The sequence below is a fragment of the Peromyscus leucopus genome, chromosome 17, assembly GCF_004664715.2.
Source record: "Peromyscus leucopus breed LL Stock chromosome 17, UCI_PerLeu_2.1, whole genome shotgun sequence".
Taxonomy (NCBI): domain Eukaryota; kingdom Metazoa; phylum Chordata; class Mammalia; order Rodentia; family Cricetidae; genus Peromyscus; species Peromyscus leucopus.
Window position 1 is genome coordinate 38,786,200 of NC_051077.1, and position 17,639 is coordinate 38,803,838.

At 38.8% G+C, this 17,639-nt stretch overlaps 1 protein-coding gene across 1 annotated transcript in view; it reads right to left on the bottom strand.

Moving 5' to 3' along the window:
- The window catches only part of Wdr17 (WD repeat domain 17), a 124,895-nt gene that overhangs the window by 25,578 nt on the left and 81,678 nt on the right, over positions 1–17,639 (bottom strand). The window contains 9 exon segments of the mRNA XM_037211745.1: positions 1,159–1,274; positions 1,277–1,313; positions 2,335–2,460; positions 2,734–2,864; positions 2,952–3,101; positions 5,278–5,480; positions 7,575–7,739; positions 13,594–13,680; positions 15,657–15,739. Of these exon segments, the coding sequence (XP_037067640.1) occupies positions 1,159–1,274; positions 1,277–1,313; positions 2,335–2,460; positions 2,734–2,864; positions 2,952–3,101; positions 5,278–5,480; positions 7,575–7,739; positions 13,594–13,680; positions 15,657–15,739 (1,098 nt within the window).

Here is a 17,639-nt window from a genome sequence, read left to right on the forward strand (position 1 = left end):
GATATTTTACTGTTTTAGGTCAATCTGCAATTCATTGTTCATCTATAAGTAAACTGAAAGTTATAAAAAAAAAAAGTCGGTTAAATTGCATTTTGATACACTTTAACTGTATATTAATTTTACTTACGTTATTTGTGTGTTCCTTTGTTTTAGACTGATTTTTATTTTTTATTTATGGATATATGTATGTGTGTGTCTATGTGGGTGCAGGCCACATGAGTGTGGGTCCTACAGAGGCCAGAAGAAGGGGTCAGATTTCCTGGAGATGGAGGTATGGATGTGTGTGAGAGCAGTGGTAACCAAACTCTGCCCTCTGCAAGAGCAGCAAGCACTCCAAAGCACGGAGACCTCTCCAGGCCCTGTATAGGTCTCCTTAATACCATGCGTGGTCATAAAAATGTTACCAACTTCGAGGTTCTTGAAAAGTAATAGAGCATTGTATCCATGCCACCCTTTGTTTTGTTGGGGTAGAGAGGTAATTTCTCCTGATTTAGAATACATTTGAATAAAAGGTAGAAGACTAATGAACTTTCATGACTATGTAATCAGTACCCAGGCTGAAGAATGGAATCCCCCCTTTCTGTCTCCATATCCCATTTCATTCAGTATCCACCTGTCAAAGGAAGCCTGTGTTCTAAATTTTATTTGTACATATTCATTCTAAACTTTTCTGGAAAATGTGCTTCGTTGCTTTAGTCTTCTCTAGAAATTGGAACAATCCCTATGGCATCTTAAATGCACCCACTGAAAAATTCCTCTTTGGGCCAGGGTGGAGTATCATGGTGACGAATGGAGGAGATTCTACTCTGAGCATATCAGCCAAAACAGATACATTCAAAAGATCTTGACAGCAATTTTCACACTTCAGCACAGATGAGAAGAGCCAAGAGGGCTTATAAAATCAAGCACAGATGATTGAACTGCACACCAAAATTTACGTCTTCGTAGGTCTGGCATGGGACATGGGTGTTTCTAAGTGAGACTATGTTGCTACCCTGGAGACCTCACTTTACTATTTCCCTATGATGTGCTCCCAACACCAGCTTGGCAAAGAAGTAATTACATATGGAAAAGTTAACTTGTATATGGAATTAATTATGTTCCTAATATGTGGGGGTACTATGTAAATACATTACTTTTCCTTTAATCGCACATTACCTCTCCAAGCTCTACCATGAGTTCACAGTATCTCTGAATTTGTCCCAATCTCAGGTGTATTTCTGCAGCTTCCTTCAGTTTTTTCTCCTTAGTAGGTGCACCAACACCACCACCAATTTAGACATCTTGATTGTTGTTAATTCTTGGGCTTCAGACTGAAAAGAAAATTATAAATAGATGAATGGATATGAGAAGAGATATTCTAAAAACATGTAATATTGGAAATTAAATGTTTTAAAGCAATATTTTTATCAGTAAAATCTGATAGTCTTTGTAATGTTTTGACTAGTTCATAGAGTAATCACTTTGGAAGCGGTACATCCCACTGCCCTTACTCTCTCGCAGTGTGGGTTATCTAGAATTTCAGAAACCGAAGGTGGTGAGATGCAACTCTTTAGACATACAAAAATGCTTTCCAATGAGAGTAAAGAATTACTGGCTTACTTTGGCTCCTATAATGCAAACCTGGTTTTCTAAAATAGTAAAATAGTTCTCAGACATTTCCTTTATGACTTAAGAACTCTCTCTCTCTCTCTCTCTCTCTCTCTCTCTCTCTCTCTCTCTCTCTCTCTCTCTGCTCTCTCTCTCTTTCAAGACAGGGTTTCTCTGTGTAGCTTTGTACTTTTCCTGGATCTCGCTCTGTATACCAGGCTGGCCTCGAACTCACAAAGATCCACCTGGCTCTGCTTCCCAAGTGCTGGGATTAAAGGCGTGCGCCACCACCGCCTGGCAAGAATTCTCTTTTTATGAAGGCAACCATCATATATGAGTCCTAGTGTGATTTCCTTGCTGTCTGAACCACTGATATTCATTAAAAATATATAAATTACTGCTTCTTTTTTAGCTCCCAGATCAGATTTTGTTGTTAATGATGTAATATCTCAGGTACATGGTAGCTAATAGTCACAAGAGTCCATAAGCTAAGCTATGACCATCTGAGGTAACAGGGTGAAGATAAAACTTGTCATGGAGTCCCAACTCAACTTGAAGACCGATGGAATTCAGTCTATACAAATATGGCCACCTTAACCTATGCTCAAATAGTTCATATTTCATTATTAGTCTTACTACTTTATCTTCTCAGTGTTTATTTCAGTCTACCAATGATTGTCTTGCTTTTAATCATACAACAGGGAAAATTTTGTTTGTGTATACCATGCTGCATACTTCACTTACCGTTTTAAATTTAATCAGGTGTTTCGAATGCATCATTCCTTTGCAGTAGTTCTGAGGAAGCAAGCTATCATCTTGTCCTTGAATCACAGCAACCAAGTTCCACAAATTGTCACTGCCACCTGGAGGCTGAAGTAGGAATGGACTAACCAAAGAGAAATCCTCACAGAAGAGAAATCCTCACTGTATTTTAGCCTCTCAGAGATACTTTATCATATAGTTCCCTAAATTAAAAAATTAACAGAAAACTAAGTACACATTCTCATTTCTTTCTTCTGGTTTTAGATCTGCTCTCTAAGATTGTACAGATCATGTTAACATGCTACAGTTTAAAGGTAAGAGTTGTGGTGACTTATTCTGCCTAAGGAGACAATGTCCACTTATGATTTCTGTAATACTTACTGATAAACATTGTGAAAACAATCTTAGCTTTTTCACTCGAGGGTTACACGATAGTTTTTCTACCTCTTGTCTAATGTCTCGTGACACTTTCCCACACAGTAGAGGAGGAGTGCCTTGTTTTACAGCATTGTCTGAGGAAAAAACACGATTCAGTGAGGAAATTTTTCTTAGAAAACTTTGTTTAAAGGTAAAATCAAATGCATGCACATATTCAATACCAGTGTTCCCGATAATTTCTTCCCAAGATCTGTCTGCCAGAATATTTATTTGTAAAGGGGTGATTAAAGGTATTAATGACCAGAGTCTCACTGTAGAATCGCGGGAGCAGGAAGCCATAGTGAACGGACGGCTTGGATGGCACGTTAAACCTGAAGGAGAAACAAAAGGCTGTTTTAACAAAAGGAAGCCATTAAACTATGATAGGATCCAAGTTATGAGAAAGTGTGAGTAACTCAAAGGCTCTCTCTCTGAGCAAACCTTCTATTTGCATTTAATTAATACAAGGAGCTAATACGTTGCTTAGTATAAATAGAGTTAGAAATGTATGATTATGAGAGAGCAAAATTTCATTTGGATAAGTTATAAGTGCACTGTCACTCCATTTGGGCTCATGAAATATATGAATTAAGAGATGAATAAATGAAACTTCTAGTTTCAAAATGAAAAGCTGGAGACTTTTAAGTTCAGACATCAGAAAAAGGATTATATATGCATATACTATATTTTATAAGAATATTTTTATATTATATATGGAATTTTATAAATGAGTACTATAGTATTCTACTCCTTCCCCCTCCCACTCCTTATTCCTCAGACTCAGACGTATTCTTGTACAATTATCGTTTCATATGTATATATGCGTGTGTTTATATACACACACAGCCTACTGATCCCATCTAGTGTTGTTCATATATACATGGGCTTAGGGCTGACCACTTGAGATCAGATGACCTACTGGATATTCATCCCTGGAACAAACTGGTTTCCTCCCTCAGCAGTCACTGACTGCCTTCAGTCCTTCACTAGGGCTAGAGCCACACAACTTCAACTAGAAGGCTATTGAGGGAAAACATGGTTGTGAATGCATGGATTTGGTCTACTTTCCCTAGAACATATTTTTAACTCTTAATCTGTCTACTTACTCCCAGCAAGAACTTAAGAGTAACAGAAAATACAAATGGGTAATTTGCTTTCTATTCCAAGCTTAGTTGTACTAACAATTGTTATAACCAAGAAAAAAACATTGCCCACAACACCCCTACATAAGGTAATGGATAGATGTACTGGCTAGTTTTGTGTGTTAGCTTGACACACACTAAGAGTCATCAGAGGAAGGAGCCTCAGCTGAGGAAATGCTTCAGTGAGATCCAGCTGTGAGGCATTTTCTCATTTAGTGATCAATAAGGGAGAGAGAGCCCAGCCCATGGTGCGTGGTGCCATGACTGGGCTGCTGGTTTTGGATTCTATAAGAAGGTGGGCTGAGCAAGCCATGGGAAGCAAGCCAGTAAGCAGCTCCCCTCCATGATCTCTTCATCAGCTTCTGCCTCCAGGATCCTGCCCTGCTTGAGTTTCTCTCCTGACTTCCTTCAGTGATGAACAGCAATGCTGAAGTGTAAGCCAAATAAACCCTTTCCTCCCCAACTTGCTTTTTGGTCATGGTATTGCATCATAGCAATAGAAATCCTAAGTAAGATAGTAGATAAGCTGTATCTGTGCTGTTATTAATTTCATATTTTGTAATTTCCTCTGGAGTAAGGTGTGGGGACCCACAGAGGCAATCTACTGAGACCTTACTCAGGGTCAGAGAATCTGGGCTTGCTTTACCCAGCAGGGCTGCATAATGGGATAATTTGACCACAGGCATGGTTACTAGGTGTTTGGAAGAGTCTACACTCAGACGTATTCTGAGTAGGTACGGTGTGCTTTGATCTTGCAAGGAGGGGGAGAAGGGTGTCTGTCATTTTGTGCCTTCTCCCGTTGGTAGTTGTTCTAACTCACAGAGATCCGCCTTCTTGAACTAACATGTAAAGCAGTCTGCTTGTGGTGTTGTTTTTTGAATAAATGAAAGCAGCTTGGGTATTGACCCAGGGCCCCCCGAAACTATCTTGCGTGTCTGTCTTTTTCCTCATCATCTATGTCTATCTTTCTACCTAATATTTCATCATTCCTCTGTCCTCCACCCAAGAACCCTTGAAAAGATCAAGGCTGGTCCTCTGACAGACCCCCACAGTAACAGAAGTGACAAAATCCAACCTGCATGTGTACACATATATGTGCATACTATATATGTACACAGAAATATAATTTCTGCAGGGCAAGCTCCACATTCTACTGAGCGTCATCTTTTGAATAATCTGTAACATCTTCTTTGGCTAGTTTTTTATGATTCTAATAGTTTTTATAAAAAATAGACATGTGTATTCTCCAATGTGAAATAATATCATTTCAAAATGAAAAGCTGTGACTTGTTTAAAAAACTTTCATTGTTCAAAAAATAAGCATCATAATTATATCAAAATAACAAGTACATGGAAAAAAATTTACCATATACATCTGCACCATGATCATATACAGTGTCTAGGCAAACTCCTTCCCGAGTATCCCATACTCTGATAGTATAGTCCCAGCTTCCAGATATTAGTAGGTATGGAATCTCAGTATTCCACATTAATCCCCTCACAGGTGCGGTGTGTCCATTGAGAATGTTTATGCAAGCATCTTGAGTATAATCCCAGATTCGAACAGAACTGAAAGACAATTTTATGTCTAAATTATAATTTATCCCAAATATTAACATTGTTTTATTACAACACAATGCTTATTTCTTAACATATATAAAAAGCCTTTTATGGGGCTGGAGAGATGGCTGGGAGGTTAAGAGCAATAGCTGCTCTCACAGAAGATATGGGGTTCAATTTTCACCCACAAGGTGGCTAACAGCCATCTGTAACTCCAGTTCCAGGTGATTTGATGCCCTCTTCTGGCCACCTTGGGCACAAGCATGTACAAGGTGCACAGATGCATGCAAAATACATATATATGTATATATACATACATATGTAAAACGATAAAATTTTAAAAAAGCATTTTATGCTCAAGTTGTGAATTTTCTCTTTACAGCTGACACAAATGAATATGTTATAGTTATCTATTCCAATATAGTTTTCCCTAACTTTTACTGGTAATTTATTAAGATACCAAATACAGTGTTTTAGAATTAAAACAAACAAAACAAAACTATTTTTGGTATATTTGTATTATTTTTATTTGCTTGTTGTAAAATGAATTGCTAAACGGTCTTAATAAAAAACCTGGAGCCAGATATTGGGGTAAAAGCTGGGAGATCAGAGAAACAGAACAAGCCACAACCAACCTCACCTCGCCAACTCCTCAGCTGATCTTGTTTCCTCAGATTGAAAGCCTCTGAATCCTCACTGGAATAGATCTCAACTGAATTGCTGCTCAAAGCCTCTAATTCCTGGTCCTCATGCTTCATATACCTTCCTGCTATCACTTCCTGGGATTAAAGGCGTGTGCCACCACACTGGTTCCATTCCAGGTAGCCTTGAACTCAGAGATCCAGATGGATCTCTGCCTCCCAAGTGATTGGATTAAAGGTGTGTACCACCACTGTCTGGCCTCTGTGTCTATTCTAGTGGCTGGCTCTGTCCTCTGATCTCCAGATAAATTTATTAGGGTACACAATATATTGGGGTGCACAACATATCACCACAGTTTGTTTTGATTTTTATTTCATTTTCATGTTTGTTTGGGAAGAGAAACGTAGAGAAAGAACATGAAAGAGGAGCTGGGGGAAGGGAAGGGAAGGAAAATGATCAAAATCCATTACATAAAAAAATTTTAAATCACAGAAGGAAAACATATTTTAGAATGTATATAAATAAAAAAAAGAATTAATATGAACCATTAGATCTCTAAAAACTAACTAGGATGCCCAGGATATTTTATCTTGTTTAAAAATAAAAGATACATATATTAGAAATGTATAAATGTCATCTATGCTAGTGGTGATGGCTACATGGGAATAACCAAGCTGAATTTAGTAAAGACTTATAGTAGTCATTAAATTTAGATATTAAAGTCTCGAGACTGGAATAATCTCATCAATAAAAGTACATTCAACTTCATACAATAATCATACTAAAAGTCACAATTTCAAATAATTTCTCCTTGTTGAATCGAATGTAACCCAAAGAAGCAAAGGTGATAATTCTCAGCTATCCAACATGAATCTGGAGGTATTATGAACTGACTTTAATTTGTACAAAGTAAGATTATTTTAACATAATTTTATCTTCAAATGGTGATTAAAGAAATCTCAAAAGGAAAAGAAATGATATAAATAAGACTTCAGAAATTCTTGTCAATAGAGAAAAGTGTAAAATTACTCTTATTTCTAATGTTTCTCTTTATGCTAAAGTTTATAGTCAGTTTTTCATTCCAGTTTTGATAAGAGTACAAATGTTTTTTACATTAAACATAAAAATGTTATAATTTAATCTCATTTTATAAGGGTTTATTTAAAATCTTTTTTCATTTTACAATCATTTTTCTATGAATATTCTTGATAATAAGCTAAAAATAAGCATTCACAGTGAGCAAAACAAACAAGAAAATTAAAATCAGGAATACAATGGCAGTATAAACAGAATAGGATTTAATTTAGTTTTTAGAACTTATTTTGTCTCCTTATTAGTTGCCTATGTGTCAAGTACTTAGTTTATATTTCTCCATAAATTGTTAACATAACATATGCTTTTCTGGGGAATTGTAAGCTTATGATTTAAAGTACAAGGAAACTAGAATTCAGAAATACATACCCATCATCAGAACCACTGCAGAGGATGCCTTCCCTCAGAGGAGACCACTTCACATGGAACACTCTTGCTGTGTGCCCACTAAAGACTTTCAGTGGCTGGTTAGAGCTAGTGGCCACATAAAAGACCCGGACATTTTTGTCTTCACAGCCAGTGGCTATCATGTCTCTGAAATGCCATCCATGGAATGTTAAAATATGACAATCAAAGATTAATTACTACTAGCAAGTCTTAAAATATGCCACAGCTCTAATTACTAAAGATGCTATTCTTGCTTCCTTAATATAATATATATATATTATATAATGCATAATTATGCAGCTGCTCATTTGTAGAAATGAACAATCATGTAGTTCATTCTCAGTGTTCCATGTCAATTGGTTGATTTTGTGCTTCACTTATTGTAGATCCTAAGTTGACCTTCACTCAAACAGTACATTTTTCAAACTATTTTGTCTTAAGAAGGGTCCCACCTGATGAGTGATGAGATTCGTTAACCTGCCGGTCACCTAATTATTATGATACACCATGGACCTTTTTTTTCTTTTTGTGGAATGGGTCCACAGAGCAAAGACTCAGAAGGAAACTGAGAAAGCTTACTGCAGCCCAGGACTGTTACAGTAAGTCACCTTCACCTTTGCAGTCCTCATTGGTGGCTTTTCTATCTAGTTTAAACTTCGTTAGATGCAAATAAGAATCCCATGGAAATATAATACAATCTTTTAACATGTTCATTCTCACAATAAGAGCATAATTCTACTTAAACTTGACGGTCTAAACTGACCTAGGGCAGGAACTATGGTTGCTAAGCAAAACCGAGGAACTCATGGACCTGCCCGACACAAGTCTACCTGAGGTGCAGCTACACTACCCAGTATTAAAGCAGCCGCTTGCTCCTAGAGACAAGAGGGAACTCTCACACTTTGGACTGTATTAGCTAAGAATATTCTGCTGAACACAACATAAGACCGTCAGTGATCTCACAGAGCTTACCCTGACAGGCATGTCCAACACTCATCCCATGGCCACAAATGACTTAGGATAGCCGTGAATGTGGCCTGATACAAACTCCTAACGTTACTCAAAACATTATGATTTTTTTTTTTGCAACTCCACCTTTTTTTTTTGTGATTTGATTGAACAGTTCTCGAGCATGACCTTTGTAGATGATAGGACGATGTGGTTTTTCAATATCTAATGACTGTACACAATTGTGACAGTTAATCTTGGTTGTCAACTTGACACACTTAGGAAGAGGGAACCTCAGTGGAAGAACTGCCATCATCAAACTGAGCTCTAGGCATGTCTATAGAGTATGTTCTTTATTGTGAAATGGTGCAGGAGGGCCCAGCACGGTGGGAAGTACTAGTCCTAGGGAGGTGGTAGGACTGCAAAGGAAATATAGCTCACTGTGGACCAGAAAGTAAGTCAGTAATCAGCTTTCGTCCAGGGTCTGATTCTGTTCCTGCTTCCAGATTCCTGCCCTAACTTTCCTCACTCATAGACTGTATCTTTTCTCCTCAAAGTTCTTTTGGTCATGGTGTTTTATCATAACAAAATAAAGCAAATTAGAACAATATCAATGAGGGAGAAATAGTAATATGTACTCAATTACACAATTAAAATTCAGTGTATCATGTGTACTGATGTATATTTTATGAGGAAATTGTTAGGATTTTGAAGTCATGAAAAAGTTTTCTATACAATATTTGTTAGCAAGATGTGGAGTTGGGATGGGCAATTCCTGGGAGGAGGAGGAAGGGTGAGTGAGTGGTAAATATAATAAAATATATTGTATACATCTATAAAAATTTCAAAGAAAAAAATAAAAATTTACAAAGCAGTTTTTGTACTGAGAGCCAGGTAGAAATTATGTATGTCCAACCTTAGGTGGAATATGGCAGAGAACAAAGTGTTATATAAAGGGGGACAACATGAGTGAAATTTTGGAGTTAAAAAATCAACTAGCGAGTTCAGGAAACTGGTAGTCTGTATGCTTGGATGCTTTGGAGAAAGAAGGGCAAGGTTCATGTCAGGTCCCTAAAAGGGCAGGCCCACTGACTTGGTCCACAATTGAGTCTAGGCTCAGTTTAAACTGGACTATAGATGGATTTCTTGGTGTTGGATAAAACATTCCTTAGTCATTTATAAAATGGTTCCCTTTCGACCTGCCCAATAAGAATCATCCCCTTGCCTCTAGCAGATACCTAGGTCTCCTATCAGCATATCAAAGCCCATGCTGGCCTACAGGCTTCTTCAGCTCCTGATGGGAGCCATAAGCCTAAGTGACCCTCGACACACATGCTGCCATATTTGGGCTTCTCTCCTATTTTTCTAGTCTAGGCCTTGCTTAAGTCTCCACAGCACCAGAACCTCATCTCATGAATACCAGAACCTCTTCTCAGAAATCAAGTGACCACGCTGCAGTTAGGCAAGAATAGATAAGCCCCATAGCAACATTTCCTGCTAGCTGAACAACCCATGATTAAAGTCCGCCCCCCCCTGCTTGCACCCCTCTTTGCCCCCGCCTATATATGCCTAAGAGGAAAATAAAATTTTAGAGCTTGATCAGACATCCTGTCTTGCTCTTATTCTTTGTGTCTCTTGTCCCTCTCATTCTCTGGCCCTCCCTTCAGGTCCCTGTTGAAGACCCTGCTGGCTGGGGCGATCTCCCATTCAAATGCAGTTGTTACACATCTCAAAGCCATCACTAGCCCACCTTGCCTCTTCCTCTATCCGAAATTCCCAGGCTGCTCCGGGTTCACAGGCTTCCCTCCTCCTAGTTACTCATCCTAGTTATAACTCCCATGGTTTTTCCACATCCCCTCTTCATTAACCCTGGCCATGGCCAATCTGTTTCTTTTTCTCTCTGCTCTGAACTCTTCCAGATGCCTCTGGATGTTTCTTATCCACAGTAATAAACCTCCCACCAAAAATTGGAGTGACCATCTTGGTGGCTTCTTTATATAGTCCTCCCTTACAGCTCACATTGTAGGCACAGGCAGAAATCGTATAAAACAGAGCTAATCTGTAGTGCTGTCATGCCTGGTGTGGACCGATCTCGAAAGTATTGTATTAAGTCAGGTAACCCTGGCTACCTCATATTCAAATTTAGGCTTAAATGTCAGTATGATGAGTATAAGCTGGAGTGTAGATATGTGCTATGAATCTGGTAGTCCTTGAGGGGAGGGAAAAAGGAGCTGGGCAGCTGATAGGACAAGTGTGATGTGAAAGCAGAAAAGAGGCTTTGGGGAGGGGTGAGAAGAAAGATGAGTTTCAAGAATATGGGGGAGAAAATAGGAGAGAAGAGAAACACATTTGTCTGACACTGCAGTAATGAGATCTAATACTGTATACGCTAATAAAAAAAATTAAAACATCCACCAAAAAGTGAAAATGTCTCTCCTAAGGAGAGAGTCTGAGGTCTTCTGGATTCTCTTTACTTTCTAAGAAGAAGAACCAGGAGAAGAATGAAAGAATGGATCTTTCATCCATTACTAAAAAGTTGCTGTCTCTAAGACTACAACGCCAGTTGTCTTCCAAGATTTAGTAAATCCTTTTAGTTTAAAAAGAGAGCTTGCGTTTTTATCCTACACTCAATGGGAGAATATTCAGGGGTCTACCCAGAAGAATGGTGTGTGCAGATCTGTGGTTTCTTTTTGTTCTTTGTACTGGGAGCAGAAGCACTATGGTTTCATATATGCTGGGCAAGCACCCTACCTCTGCGATGGATCCCCAGGCCTCAGACCCATGTTTTAAATGTTCAACCTGTTAGGATTCTGCCATTTCCCCAGCTGCATGACCACACATGCGCAGTTCAGTAGCTAAGTAAGGGGTCTTATGTCTTATGTCACCTGTGTGCTGCGTGATTACGTCATGTGTGAGGTGTGGTCATGCAATCGGCATGGCATAGCTCTGTAAGCACACATGTACATGTGAAGGAGAATCCTTAAAAAGCTGGTCAAAGACTCCTCCCCTCTCTTCTGCTCTCTCCTCCTCCCCCCTCTCCCTTCTCCTCAGGTGTCTCTTCCACAGGCCTGGCCATGCTCTCTTCTGTCCCCTGCCCCCTCCTCCTAATAAAGCTCTGATACTGGGTTTTGTTGTGCCTTGTGACCTTTCTGGTAACAGCACCACTTATTTAAAACCAACACAACCCGTATATGCAAGGAGACTGTTGCTGGATATTCAATCACACTGTGAAACCCGAGCTCACATTTGCATTAATTAAATAAAATCAACCTTAGGTCCGGAGGCTGAGTTAGCAAGTAGTTGACAGAAAGTAATCATAGAGTCAGAGGGCATCTGGTAGATGATAGAGAAATGCACAGGAAGTAGTAGGGAGGGACTTTTTAGTGGTGGTTTTGTTTGTTTGTTTGTTTGGCAGAGAAGGCAGGTCTCTTTCAGAGAAACAGGCCAAGAGAGAAGGTCAGCTAGTTGCTACTCAACCTCTCTGGGCTAGGTTTTCAACCTAGCCTCTGACTCCTGAGTCTTATTGATAAATAGAATGAGAGGGATTTAATTCAAAGCTGTATTTGGTGGCAGCCACAGAGCTGGTGCCTGCAGGAAAAAATTTCCACCAGGCTGCAGCCTGAGTAGCCGGGCCATGGCCAGAAAAGTATGCCAATTACTGCAGAGCCACAGTTACTGGCTGAAACAGCAGTAGATTAAAGCGCAGGCTCTGTGCTGATGGAAAAACAGCAGGTGACTGGAGAAACCGCAAACAGAATAAAGCATGTAACTTCTAAAAGGACTCTGAAGGAATCCAAAACCAACCACATAAATACTCAAACTGCCTATCTGGAAGAGGCATGTTGGGATATAGAGATATGGATATTCAGATAGAGGAATTGAGTCAGGCTGTATTGGGCAATAGTCTCCAGCTGTAAAAAAGTGCTTAGCCCGAACCTGATACTTCGTGGCAGTGTGTGTGAGTGTGTGTGAGTGTGTGACCCCAGCCCCTCTAAATGTGATCCACTTTCACCCCATGGAAAGGTTGGGGCGCCTTGTCATGTCATTTTAACAGTCTGAGCCTGTTGAGATTGCGTCTGCTTCTCTGCTTCCCTTTTCTAAGTATAGGCAGCATTGGTGGTTATGATAGAGTGTGAAATGACAGGGTATGGGGAAAATACAAAAAAACAAAACCCCCAAAGCATGGCAGCTTTTGTTGCTAGTCCTGTTAATCTTCAAGACGAATGATGGAGAAGTTTGGCCTGGCCATCAGCTGATTTTGTATATCACCTAGTTATAGACTAATAAATTCTGTTATTGACTGGGTCATAGCTACTGGAAGAAACAGAGATCCATTATTTTGTATTGTATATTATTTGATTCAGGAAGTATGTTCTTAATATTTTATGTTTTCCATATTTAGTACAGGGAAGCATAAGAGAATTCATGTTGTTTTTGACCATATCTAAAGAAAGCTTCCTTTTAAAACATACTATACCCTATCAAAAACAGCTTTTAAGCAAAATCATTTGAGATGCAGTCAGTTGGAGGTCTCATTTTAGTGGAATTTTACTTGTATTCAATTTTAAAGGAGAGCTGATTTTGACAGGGTAAGTAGTTCTCACGCAAGCCTGTCTTTCACATCCACCCCCTGAAGTTCTCCATCTTGGGAAATTCCGCAATGCAGAGGGAGGCTGCTGCCTAAGTTGGGGAGGGAGAAAGCCCACACAGAACTGCAGAGACGCCTAAAAGAAATCAGAGAAAGGACCGCATTTCTGTCCTGCAGTCGCACATCGAATAGGCTCACTTCCCATTTTCAGTGGTTTTGTTAGCAGTGTCTTTCTTTCCCTTGTATTATAAAATTCTTTTGAAGGTGGTACATCAGTATTCGCAAGTCATCTAAGACAGCACCATGGACTGTAACCAGGCAAAACAAACGGGCAGTTACAAATGTTCCTCATTTGCTAGATAAAGGGAGGGATATCCAAGGAGAAGAGGTATAATCTATGTGAGTAGCTTGTAAGGTTTATTCAGCCTCGGAAACATGATGGTTATTTAGGGAAAGCGAACTTACTTGTTGTTTTGACTCCAATCACAGCCGAACACGGCAGCCGGGTGTTTGTACTTGTGCAGAACTTTCCCATCAATGGTTCGAATGATACTAAAATCAGGTAAACAAAGTCAGAAGTACAGCTTTCAAGGGTCAGTATTCTGAGATAAAAGCCATCTCTGCAAACTGCAAAGAACAGTTAAAGGAAGAAGAGGTACCAGGTGTGGTGGGACAGGTTTTTAATCCCACTATTCAGGAGACAAAGGCATGTAGATTCTGTCAGTTCAAGGTCAGCCTGGTCTACATAAAAAGTTCTAGGTCAGCCAAGGTTATACAGAGAGACCTTGAAACACACACACACAGACACACACACACACACACACACACAGACACACACACACACACACACAGACTCACATACACACACAGACTCTCTCACACACACACAGACACACACACAGACACACACACACAGAATTATATACACACAGAATCATACACACACAGATTCACACACAGAATCACTCACACACACACACACACACACACACACACACACACACGTCCAGACTCACACACAGTGAGTGAGTGAGAGAAAACTGTTATACATAAATGATACCAATTACAAGTCTACCTCACATAATATGAATTACCATAATCCATTTAGATCAAATTAGAGGTGATAACTGATTCAGAAGCTATTTTGTTGAAAAGATTTCTTAATTATAGAAAAAATATAATTTTATGTGCTGTCAAATGCGATATAACATGTATTAGATTTTCAGCTTGAAATTTAAGTGCTTAAGATTTATTTTGATTGCTCATTCATAGAGTTCATTCAGTATACTCTTTTGCCAAGATCAAAACTTACGTTACAGTATTTTCCCTGATCTATATTCAGTAATGCAACTTAAATTCAGAGATCCTTAATGCAGGAAAGTATCCTTTATAATTTGATCACAGGAAATAATCTCTGATAACCTATTTTATTATTGTGACAATCCAAGTGCTATTGATTCCCTTGGAGATACAAGAAGCTGTTCCAGATCTCCGTGGAAGATGCTGGAACCACATTGGGCCTGTCAAAACTTACTAGGGGCCTGCACACTGGAGATGGCTGATGCTGATAGATGGAGCTAAATAATGCCTGAAGATGCATGGCAAAGTTAATTATGGATTATTTAATTTAAGAAATCTTAAGCATGTCTTTGCGAGTTTAGTATATCCCAATGATCAAATTACTCTTTACAGAGAAGAGTCACTCATGGTGACTTGTGAAGTATGCTTTTGTTTACCTTTGTTCTTTTTCTTCCAGTTGTAATTTTCTAAACAAGGGTGAAAAGTTAGACCTTGTACAGCAAACTCTAATGAAGGCAATTTTCCCCACCCTCAATGAGCAACTCTCAATGACTTCATTCCTAGTACGGAGTAGCATTGACTTAAAACAAGGTAATTGTTTCTGTAGGGGTTTTTACTTGGAAATTCAATTTTTTCCTGGGGCTTGTCAGAATTAAGAAAGCATGTATGTCTGAAGCATAGTGAAATTAGCTCCGCAGGAGGGCCTTTTACCTCACGGTCATATTCCTGTTTTCAACAGCTTCCATCTTTTTATAAATAGTGGAATCTGTAAGTCTGGGAGTATTTTATATTACTTAGTGTCTCTTAAATTTTCTGGGAAATTGAGTTCCCATAAGGCAGTTCTTTCAGTTCAGTGTTTTCATTTAGAAGGCAAAGTCTGTGCCAGGCATGGTGGCGTATACTTGTAATCCCAGACCTGGGAGGTGGAGGCAGGATGATCAGGAGTTCAAGATCATCCTCAGCTACATAGGGAGTTGACAGCCAGCCTAAGCCTTAAGAGGCCCTGTCTCAACAAAACAAACTCCATATTTGGTTCATTTTGTATTTTGAAATGCTTTTGCATGGCATTGTTCTTTAATAATGATATATCACACCAATAGAGCATGTGCCTATGTGGGGATTTAAATAAACTTACAATGATACATTGTGCAAACAGAATATACAACTGAGATGATCCAAGGCATCCTTTCTATACAGATTCACTTCCTACCGTCAGATATAGTGCTTACCAGAAACCATCCCCACTGCAGGTTGCTATTCGTTTAGAATCTTTGTGACTCCAGGCAATGTAGAATATTACATTCTTCCCATGCTTAAAAAAATATAAAACAGTTATCAGTAAAAATTAATTATCCATTTAAAAAAATTACTTATTTCTAGGAATCATTTTTATTAGTAACTTATTCTAGGTGATAGTAGCATAGATATTAATGCCAATGGCAGAAATCTGAATATGCATATGCTTATACAACAGACAAAATTTTTATTTGTATGTGTGTGTATGATGTGTGTATGTTTATGTATGTGCATATGTGTGAATAACAGGGGTACACTTGTCATGGCATGCATGTGGAATTTAGAAGACAACCTTAATTATCAGTTCTTACCTTCCACATTTTTTAAAAATTATTTCTTTTTGTTCACAGCTGCATATATCAGAGTAGTGGACCCTCACATCTCCAGGAATTATCCTATACTGTTTTCCACAAACTACCTTGTACAAACACAGGGATTCCAGCACATACGCTACTGCGTTTTAGGTAGGTTCTGAAGATTCAGACTCAACTTCTCCACTTCTGTGGCCAGCAGTTTACCCACTTAGACTTCTCCCAGTGTTAGGTTCAAAGTGGGTCCCCAAACAGTAGTGCTGCTGACAATGTCCTGAATGACAGTGGAGACTCCGCTCGCTCGGGCTGGACTCTGACTGGGTAAATAGGACTGCTACTTAAAGTCAGCGCTCCTCAGCAATCTTGTAAAGTGGGTTTCAGTCTGTCAAGAGAAGTCATTACTTCCTTAGCCGCCTCTGCAGCCAACTACCTCCTGCGATGAGAACCAGTTCCCTCTTAACTCAAGCAAGGCCCCAATAGATCAAAGTCCTACAGCTGGCTCATGGGCTGTTGTTTTCCTCCCACCCTCACTACTCTGACTCTAGGCTGTTTCCAGCTTACAGGCTCCCTCCTCCCACAACCTGTCTTTTAAAAACTGGCAAGGCTCTCCTGCTTTTTATTATTATTATTATTATTATTATTATTATTATTATTATTATTATTTTATATACTCTCTTTGTCTTCTGGAAGACAGCCTGACAGTTTGAATTCCCAATAAACTTTTCTTTCTACTCATGGAGGGGCCAAGTTCAGTGGTTTCACCAGACCCTCACTTACACTCAGAACCTGAATACAAATTTTAAGAATATATAAAGGGGCAGCCACGCTTAAAAACAGATTTAGTAGTCATAAATTAGGCTCTAGTTTTGTTGGACACAAGGTTAAAAGTTGAAGTTGGCTTCTTCGGCATCCATAAAATTTAAATGTACGTGTCTGTCTGTCCCTGTGAAGTCCAGTATCCAGTTGCTGATATACACCTTACTGCATTCAAACACAGGCTACCACAACTAATGTATAATGTCAGCAAGTTTTTTCACTCATTTTGCTCTAGTTTTCAAAGGTTTATTTTCATTAAGATATTTGAAAATTTTCCAGGACTGGAGAAGCCCTAAGAGGTGTAGTTCTAGCTCACGTGAGGAGAACTTTAAAAACACACAAATCTAGTAAAGCTGGGAAATGCCTGTCAACAACTGTGTGATGAGAAAATAAAAGGTAGAACTAACCCATTCTCAGATTTTAATCAAACTTTCTCTATTTTATGAATTGCTGAAATCATGGCTGTTATTAGAGTAAAGCCAAAGGAATTTATACCTCTCATTTTAAGGCTGATTTTATAAGAACATTGCTCAAATTGTTAAGACAATTTACAGTGGTTTTTATTTCTTTGAAGGGACATAGAAGGTAAATTTATACAAGTGAATTAAAAATAGGATTAGTCTCTTTATATTTGTAAAGTGCACATACACTTTTAAAAAACATTGTAAGATTATGAATTTTGTTTTGACTTCACTCAGTAGAGGTTCTTTTGACTCTTCTAATTAGATACTTAGCGATATCAGAAATCTCTAATGTCATTAAGGATAGATACCTCTTTCATACAACGCA